Source organism: Acipenser ruthenus, chromosome 6 (assembly GCF_902713425.1).
Source record: "Acipenser ruthenus chromosome 6, fAciRut3.2 maternal haplotype, whole genome shotgun sequence".
NCBI classification, from domain to species: Eukaryota; Metazoa; Chordata; class Actinopteri; order Acipenseriformes; family Acipenseridae; genus Acipenser; species Acipenser ruthenus.
The window spans coordinates 57,992,375-58,002,363 of NC_081194.1; the positions used below are offsets into that span (position 1 = coordinate 57,992,375).

The 9,989-nt window shown below is 39.2% G+C and overlaps 1 protein-coding gene across 6 annotated transcripts in view; it reads right to left on the reverse strand.

Moving 5' to 3' along the window:
• LOC117411084 (CAP-Gly domain-containing linker protein 4-like) overlaps nt 1-8,535 on the reverse strand; it is a 67,993-nt gene extending 59,458 nt beyond the window's left edge. For 2 of the 6 annotated variants that reach the window (XM_059025575.1, XM_059025577.1), the window contains exon 1: nt 8,322-8,533. In XM_059025575.1, coding sequence (XP_058881558.1) covers nt 8,322-8,388 — 67 coding nt within the window. In that variant the 5' untranslated portion in view covers nt 8,389-8,533. Of the gene's footprint in view, nt 1-3,220; nt 3,428-8,321 lie in introns of those variants that run through there. The other 4 variants (XM_059025576.1, XM_034018160.3, XM_059025578.1 and 1 more) reach the window with 4 other exon arrangements.
• Between the last annotated feature and the right edge of the window lie 1,454 nt (nt 8,536-9,989).

Consider the following 9,989-nt stretch of genomic DNA (forward strand, 5'->3'; position numbering starts at 1 on the left):
AACCCCTCTTTCATTGCAGTTTATTTAAAATCTAACTAAGAAATCTCAAACACAGAGTGAAGCCATGCATGTACATTTTGATTCTGTAACCTTTAAATAAGCTCACTATTCATGAATGACAAGGTAGCGTTGAGATGAAGGGAAACATACTGTTGCACAGTACAATTCCTCCCGTTTCTTTCCTGGTCCGTAAATAACAATACTAATTATTTTAGTTTGAAACTCTTCCTCCTCTGTCTGGTCAGCACTGGAACTCCAGCCCATAATTTGTGGCATTTGGCTGTATTGCTAGGGCCCTGATTTACTTTGGAAACCGCCGTTGCATACGCTGTTATGTATCCACCAATTTTGCGGTATCGCCCTTCACCGCTCATGTGTGTCCCAGGCATTATAAGGGCTCTATCACTCCAATTTCTCATACTGCCTTTTATCAGCACATCTGAGGAAAGCATGAAGACTGAGAAGTGTCTTAAGGGCTGTTCTCTTACAGACTTTCTATTATTTATTTATTTTTGACCTGAACACTTAAGAGTGACAGTGACTGCACGTGAAAACCTTGCAGTGCTTACAAGAAGGGTGTCAACTTACCTCTGCGATATCCTGATTGTTGAGATATTTTTAAATCAGGGCTCATAAAATCAAAATGTAGAAAACATTCCTCAACCATCACTATATAAATCTTTAAACATGAGAAATGTCTCATAGCATCATCAGTGTATCTAGACCATGTTCCCTTCTGCAACAATGAATGGCTATTGTGTGAAAATCATCTAAAAACAACAAAGAAGGAAATACTGTAAGACTCCTACTGCATAGCATTTTCACCCACTCCAGGTTTTAATACAAGCTTGATTCATCACAGTGTGCAATGGGAGTCTTATTTCCATCCCTGAACAATATATAAATATATTGTTTAAAATCTGCAGTTAACCATCAAACTGCTGGAGATACATACATTTAAAACATTTTTTTTTATGTTTTGTACACCAATGTTTAACTTTCCAGTCACACACATTGCCTGTTCATGTTTATTTATGTATTTATTTTTCCAAAATGCCATCTGCATTAATAGGTAACACTTCCCCAAGGATCAAGAAGCAAGTAAAAGATATGATTTACATGTCAATGACTAGGCTTTTTTAAAAAGTTGGACACTTTCCTTCAACCACCAGCAAGCATGTTTCAATAGCAGACTACTTAATGGAAAAAGTATTTTCAACTCCAATTGTCATCTGCAGGTGTTGTAATTACTTAATGTTTTACTACAGGGCAGAGTTTCTAACTACTTAAGATATGTTTACTTCTTACGACATAAACCCACCACATGTGATCTGGACCCCCTCCACACTCACCTGTTCCAGGCTGCTGCCCCTGCTCTACTCCCTTTCATTTCCTCTCTTCTCAACACCCTCTCTGCTCTCTGGCTATTTCCGCTCATCACCCCCATCTTAAAAAAAAACCTCCCTTGCTCCCTCATTCCTCCAGAACTACTATCCTGTCTCCCGTCTCCCATTCCTCTCTAAAAACCCTTGAGCAAGTGGTACATCGCCAGCTCTCTGCTTTCCTGTCAACACATTCTCTGCTCGACCCCCTCCAATCTGGTTTTCGCCAGGTACACTCCACTGAAACTGCTTGTTTCTCTGTCACTAACTCTCTACTCTCTGCCTGTGGCCGCTTCCCTCTCCTCTGTCCTAATTCTCCTCGACCTCTCTTCTGCCTTTGACAGTCGACCACTCTATTCTCCTGTCCTCCCTTGCTGACCTGGGACTCTCCAGCACTGCTCTTACCTGGTTCTCCTTCTACCTCTCTGAGCGCATGTACCGGGTGTCCTGGCGTGGCTCACCCTCTGCCTCTTGTTCTCTTTCGACAGGTGTCCCCCAAGGCTCAGTCTTGGGACCCCTCCTGTTTTCTCTCTACACCCAATCCCTGGTCCCCTCATCTCCTCCCATGGCTTCTCATATCATTTCTATGCTGATGATGCCCAGATCTTCCTCTCCTTTCCCCCTCTGACTGACATTTCCTCCCGTATCTCTACCTGCCTCTCGGTCATCTCCTCCTGGGTGCACTCGCATCATCTCAAACTCAATCTCTCCAAATCAGGCTTCCTTTTCTTCCCCCCCCCCTCTTCCTCCCCCAACGCTGATATCTATCTCTGTTCCTCTTGAATTCCCCACCCTCTCTTCCACCTCATCCACCAAGAACCTTGGTGTCACCCTCGACCCCTCCCTCTCCTACTCTCAGCACATCTCTACTCTGGCACACTCCTGCCGCTTATTCCTCAGCAACATATGCAGAATTCGCCCCTTCCTCACCGACTACTACACGCTGGTCCTAATTCAGGCCCTGGTATTGTCCCGACTTGATTATTTCAACTCCCTCCTGGCCGGCTTCCCTGCTTCTGCTATCTGTCTGCTCCAAATTATCCAAAACTCTGCTGCCCGCATTGTCTTTTCCCTTCCTCATTTCTCCCACGGTACACTGCTGCTCCGCTCCCTCCACTGGCTCCCTATTGCTGCTCGCATCCAATTTTACTGCTGTTAGTCGAACTCACTCTTAAATAAATGATTTACTGTATTCCTTATTTTGCTGTTATTTGAAATTGATCTTATTTTCTACTGATTTTACTGTACTTTATAATTGCTCATCTGTAATGTGATATTCTGTAATGTGATAATCTATAATGTGATATTTTGTAATGTGATACTTAGTACTGTGATTTTTTTTAACAGCTGTAAGTTACCCTGGATAAGGGTGTCTGCTAAGAAATAAATAATAATAATAATAATAATAATAATAATAATAATAATAAAGATAAAAATTATCTTAAATCATGTTTTAACTTGCTATAATTGTGCATTTATTTCTCCCTAGTTAATAGCTTTCTCTCTAGTTACATTCCCCCCCCTCCCCAGTCTGCTTTCTGCTTGCTGGCTTTTTAAAATAAAGCCATGTCACTTTCTCTTTTCTACAAGAGGGGAGTCGAGTTAAAGTAATTTTCTGATGGCCTAGATTAATTACACAGTTATCGCAGATAGTATGATTAATTGAAAATAATATTTCAGTACAGTAATTTTATTTTTTTTTTTAAATCGAGATAGTTATCAATAAATCACAATTACTTTTTCAACCACATCAACTAGTTCTTTAAAAATAACAAGAAAGGCTTACAGCAAAAATCGTTTCAGATAGACGTAAACAACACACTCAATCCAGTACTCACTGGTTTCGTGACCCAGACTTTGTTGAGAAGAACTCTGTAAATCCTCCATTCAAATAAATGGGTGCTTCAAGTTTTCCACCAGCAGCACTAACCTATAACTTACTGTACACTGCTTTCCTTGTTGTCTCCTATCAGATTTTCATAACACAATTAAATTAAATTACTTAAAAAACCGCTCATACACTTCTGGATTGTAATGCTGTGTCCCGAGACCCTGTCAGTCTATTTAAAGAAACAGATGACCCTGCCAAAGCATTTAAATCGACTTCACACAGGTCATGCAACTACAGGACAGAGAACAACCACGTCTTCTCTCAGACCTGCACTGTACGTGCATAACAAACTAAACCACTATACAGAGTATACAGCACCCTGTGCTATACGATACAAGCTCAGATCCACTCCACGAGAGGTCACAGCGGCTCTCCAGGAATGGCTTTGCCCATCTGACCTTGAGTGGGTGAAAATCACCTTACACAACACCCCCATACTATACCACATGTGTTGAATATATAGTAAAATAAAATTAAATGGTATAGCTAATCTAAGTATGCCATTTCTCTCTCATACATTATTATTATTATTATTTATTTTTTAGCTGACAGCCTTATCCAGGGCGACTTACAATTGTTACAAGATATCACATTATTTTTTACATACAATTACCCATTTATACAGTTTGGGTTTTTACTGGAGCAATCTAGGTAAAGTACCTTGCTCAAGGGTACAGCAGCAGTGTCCCCACCGAGGATTGAACCCACGACCCTCTGGTCAAGAGTCCAGAGCCCTAACCACTACTCCACACTGCTGCCCACACTGCTACATAAAAAACTATCATCCATAAATAACTATTATCTAGTAATATAGTATTTATTTATTTTTTAAATAGAAAAGTATTGAAGCATTTAATGTGATAAATCATGTTATCCATCAGCAGATATAAAACGTGATCATTGTGAAAGTTATCACTGTGATATCAGTATCAACATTCTTCAGTCCCATCCTACCTGATAAAAGGGTAATCATTATTACAGTGCTCCCTCTTTATAAGGCTATAGTAGGGTGTTATAGTGGCCAGCCTGTGCTATTTGTGTTTCGCCTCATAATGAGAACGAAAGTGCTATAGAAATGGCATCATGGGGCCAAAAGGGAGCCACGACCACACCAACTTATATATTCTCGCTTTATAAAGGGGAGACCTGTATGTAGTTAATTCTCTATGGGAAGCCAAATTTAAGTTCAGAATTTATTCAATGACAATTTACAAGTGGACTGCGTAATTCTTGCACACACCACTGAAATAATTTTTTTACGAACACAATGCCCCTTCCATTCCAGATTTCTTTGTGACACTGTATAAATGATACTGTGTGTCGACAAGGGAAAGAAAAGTACTAAGCAATTGAGGAAGGGGGAAGATAGTGTGCAACCTGACCTGTTCCTATGGCATGATATCTAATACATGGCACCATTTTCATATATTGCGTATGCTTGTTTTTATTCACGCCTTCTCATCAGTTCAGAGAGCACTGTGTAAAGTACAGTGTTTATATATATACAGACGTGCTCAAATTTGTTGGTACCCTTACAGCTCATTGAAATAATGCTTCATTCCTCCTGAAAAGTGATGAAATTAAAAGCTATTTTATCATGTATACTTGCATGCCTTTGGTATGTCATAGAATAAAGCAAAGCAGCTGTGAAAAGAGATTAATTATTGCTTATTCTACAAAGATATTCTAAAATGGCCTGGACACATTTGTTGGTACCCCTTAGAAAAGATAATAAATAATTGGATTATAGTGATATTTCAAACTAATTAGTTTCTTTAATTAGTATCACACATGTCTCCAATCTTGTAATCAGTCATTCAGCCTATTTAAATGGAGAAAAGTAGTCACTGTGCTGTTTGGTATCATTGTGTGCACCACACTGAACATGGACCAGAGAAAGCAAAGGAGAGAGTTGTAAAAAAAGAAAATAATAGACAAGCATGGTAAAGGTAAAGGCTACAAGACCATCTCCAAGCAGCTTGATGTTCCTGTGACAGCAGTTGCAAATATTATTAAGAAGTTTAAGGTCCATGGAACTGTAGCCAACCTCCCTGGGCGCGGACGCAAGAGGAAAATCGACCCCAGAGTGAACAGAAGGATAGTGCGAATGGTAGAAAAAGAACCAAGGATAACTGCCAAAGAGATACAAGCTGAACTCCAAGGTGAAGGTACGTCAGTTTCTGATCGCACCATCCGTCGCTTTTTGAGCGAAAGTGGGCTCCATGGAAGAAGACCCAGGAGGACTCCACTTCTGAAAGAAAAACATAAAAAAGCCAGACTGGAATTTGCTAAAATGCATATTGACAAGCCACAATCCTTCTGGGAGAATGTCCTTTGGACAGATGAGTCAAAACTGGAGCTTTTTGGCAAGTCACATCAGCTCTATGTTCACAGACGAAAAAATGAAGTTTTCAAAAGAAAAGAACACCATACCTACAGTGAAATATGGAGGAGGCTCAGTTATGTTTTGGGGCTGCTTTGCTGTGCCTGGCACAGGGTGCCTTGAATCTGTGCAGGGCACAATGAAATCTCAAGACTATCAAGGCATTCTGGAGCGAAACGTACTGCCCAGTGTCAGAAAGCTCTGTCTCAGTCGCAGGTCATGGGTCCTCCAACAGGATAATGACCCAAAACACACAGCTAAAAGCACCCAAGAATGGATAAGAACAAAACATTGGACTATTCTGAAGTGGCCTTCTATGAGTCCTGATCTGAATCCTATCGAACATCTTATGAACATCTATGGAAAGAGCTGAAACTTGCAGTCTGGAGAAGGCACCCATCAAACCTGAGACAGCTGGAGCAGTTTGCTCAGGAAGAGTGGGCCAAACTACCTGTTAACAGGTGCAGAAGTCTCATTGAGAGCTACAGAAAACATCTGATTGCAGTGATTGCCTCTAAAGGTTGTGCAACAAAATATTAGGTTAGCGGTCCCATCATTTTTGTCCATGCCATTTTCATTTGTTTTCTTATTTACAATATTATGTTGAATAAAAAATCAAAAGCAAAGTCTGATTTCTATTAAATATGGAATAAACAATGGTGGATGCCAATTACTTTTGTCAGTTTCAAGTTATTTCAGAGAAAATTGTGCATTCTTCGTTTTTTGTGGAGGGGTACCAACAAATTTGAGCACGTCTGTATGTATGTATATATATATTATATATATATATATATATATATATATATATATACACACACACACACACATACACAGATATACAATAATATATATATATATATATATATATATATATATATATATATATATATATATATATATATATATATATATATATATATAATAAAAATCTAACAGTGCGACATAAATCTAAGTTGCAGTATACTCCAATGTGACTGCAGTTAATATGGAATTTATTGTGTCTAATGCACTGCAAACTGTGACTCTGCACTATGTTGTTTCCCTAGGCTGAATTCCCCTGATAGTGTGACCATGTCTAGTGTAGACCAGTTCAGAGCTGACCCGGGCGTGCCTACCAGTGCAGATCCATGGAAGCAGCAGAATGCTATCTGTTTACAGTGCACCTGCTGCAGGGCTTTACTCACACTTTCTAAAACGAGGGGGCTACAACTGCAGGACAGGAAGAATTTTCCACTGCAAAGAAAATGCAATTAACTAGATACTGCCGTAAATCAGGACATGTGTTTTATACCAAGAATAGCCTACTGTACTCTTTGGGCCATATTCACAAAGCATTTACACAAGTTAACATCAGTTTATTTTATTTTATTTTCTAAACACTGCCATTGCAAAGCTTCAAATAAATACCAGTCAGTTAAATTAGGAACTCCAGTATGCATCTAAGTTGTTTCTTGCAAGTTTTATAACCTTAGAGGTTTGGTTTTTTGCTTCACAAAATAATTTGTGCAAATGTTTCTCTATGGCAATTGTTTTGTAAAAACTGGCCCTTTTCACAGCGAACTTTGAAATTCTAAATCCCTGCAAAGCAACCTTTTTTCCAAAAAGGGCATAATGTGTGGGGGAATGCCATATCACACTGAGAATGGCTTGTGAACATGAAGCAAACGGCTTAGCGAAAAAGTATATTATTGATAATGACAGCGGTTAAAACAATATAGAAGTTAAACAGTTCCTATTCACTGGACAACATCTGTAATGGAAGTTTACTGATGAAATTAGAATATACAGCTGTGCACAGCGCAACTAGATCAAGCTCTAAGAAGGAAGGATGTGTCTCCTGTTGACAGAGATAATGGGATCACCAGCAGATTAATTTAATTTCTGAAATTCCAATCCCCACTGGTTTGACCTAGTAAAGAGATTCGATAGAAAAAAAAGTTAGCATGATCTAGTTCTTAGTACTATAGCAAAAACACTATCTCTTTCCATAGTACTATAGCAAAAACTGTTCCACCAACCAAAAACCAGGCAATTACATTAAAAGATCACTGGATATTCTTCTTAATCATTTTGTTTTTACAAATGCTGTAGCAGATCTTCTGAAACAACACCACTTTATTGGCACACCCCTCCCAAGCCACTCAATGGAGTGACGGACATACCAACATATAACAAAATTCTCAATTCAGGTCTAATACAGACCCGCCAACTAGCAGAGGCAGTGGGAGGGACTAACTTCTGCAAATATGGTAGCTCCAAGATACAGAATACAGGTGAGACAGAATGAGGATTATTGGTTTTGTTATTAAAAAAAATGAAATAATGTATTATTTTCGTTCAACGAAACTTAGGTGAGCTCACACGAGTATGACTCAGCAACAAATACAACTTGTTTACGTTGCTGGTACTGTATTAATTTAACGTTTCACCTACCTAGCATATTTAAAAATAATTACTGGCATTGCCAACAACTGAAACTTCCCCGTGCAACACAACGCGCAGTGTCAGCAACTGGGCAAAGCAGACAGCATTTTCATTTTTTGCAATGACTTAAATGTTAAATTACAACACTCCAGCATTATGTTAATTAAACAAACCGGTGTCAATAAAAAAAAAACCGGTGTAAATAAAACCTTGCACACAAAAGTATGGGTAGAAGAAATACCTGCTTCTGGAACTCGTTGCTTCCGCGTAACACGTGTATCAGGTAGGCTCAATGTAGACACTGGCATTTGAAAACATGATTTACGTACAAATAAATATATTAACTAAAACCCCAGTCGGCCGACATCGCCTCTCTCTCTGCGCACAGACGTATGTGCGCGGGCACGAGACGCACGGTGAATGGGGCGTGCAACGGGGGCGCGCACCAATGGGCAGGCAGACAGGCATCATGGAAGGAAGCAGTTCAGTAATAAATTTGGGTTCGCTCCTGAATTAAAACTGTTTTACACAAGTGAGATAATCCCAAACTGTGCATCCAGCAGCCAAACAAACAAGTCCGGAGAAAACCCCGATCCACTGCGGTACAACCACATTCACACAAAGGACAGCTGAAGTTTACTGTGCTCTTTGCTTGAACTGCTTAACACGCTGAAATATATCTACACAACTAAATGTCTAGCCTCCCGTAATGTCTACCCTGACAGATGAGGACTAGTTTATTTTACCACAGTGTGCAGCCTGTTGCCATAAAACCTTTAAATGTCGCAAACTAAAAGGTTGAACTTGTAGCTATAACTTGCTGCAATCCTTACTTGTTGCATCCTAGTTCATATTGTACTTTAGTAGTATTATTTGCACTTACTGTATTTAAATATTAATCTTGCATTGTAGTACTGTACTGCCCTGTAACACTGTAAGTTGCTTTGGATAAAGGCGTCTGATAAATAAATAAATATAATAATAATAAATAAAAATAATAATGTGCCCTTGGAGGTAAACAAATTGTTTACTGTAATTTATTTGTAACTACAATAATGAAGGATATCTGCATCTTGAATCTATGAACTATAATCTTAAATAGTAGTGTATACCTCTGTTCTGAATAACCTGTACTGGAGTAAGCCCTTACATGTCCAGCTAACTCTAAAAACTACAAATTTGGATGAAGAGGTTTCTTTTAAAGGGTGTGTAAGGTGCAGATGGTAAAGGTACATACAGTTGGATTAAGTAATGAAATGTGCAGCGCCTTCACATCATGGAACAAACAGCCTCATTCCGGGTATAAATATCAAATACCATTCATTGCACAATACACTTAGGGGTGATCAACAGGCATTGCACTTGAATCTTTGTGGACCGGCTGCTCTTTTGAAAGCAGTCGCCTCTGTGCTTTCACATCCCATCCTGTGAGCTGGGTAGTTAATCCACTGCATGTGTCCAGAACAAGCTTCTCCATCTGCTCAGGGCAAACAAGCAGGAAAGAGTGATTACACCAGTAATTCAAAACAAGAGGGGGCTGAAAGCTATGTGATCCTTGTGTGCACACTGTGTGGTTGTACATGAAAAGATCTAGCTTTTTTCTTGGTAGGGTTGGTTACCCAAAGTTCAGACCAGGAGACAGTTATGTATTAATAGAAATAACTCTTTATTAGTGCTGGGACATATACCAAAATATTTGCGCGAACATTGCTCCAAATACATTCGATAGCAGAAATCCATGTCCAAAATCCATTAAATAGCCACACAAATAATACAAGTTAGCTCCTTTAAGCTGATACAAGCTTTGTACGTTTTAGTAACCCGGCTCAGCCTTTAATATACCAACAAGCTGTCCAATCAGCAGCAAGGTAATTTAGTCATTAACCAACAGAACATATGTAATCGTAAT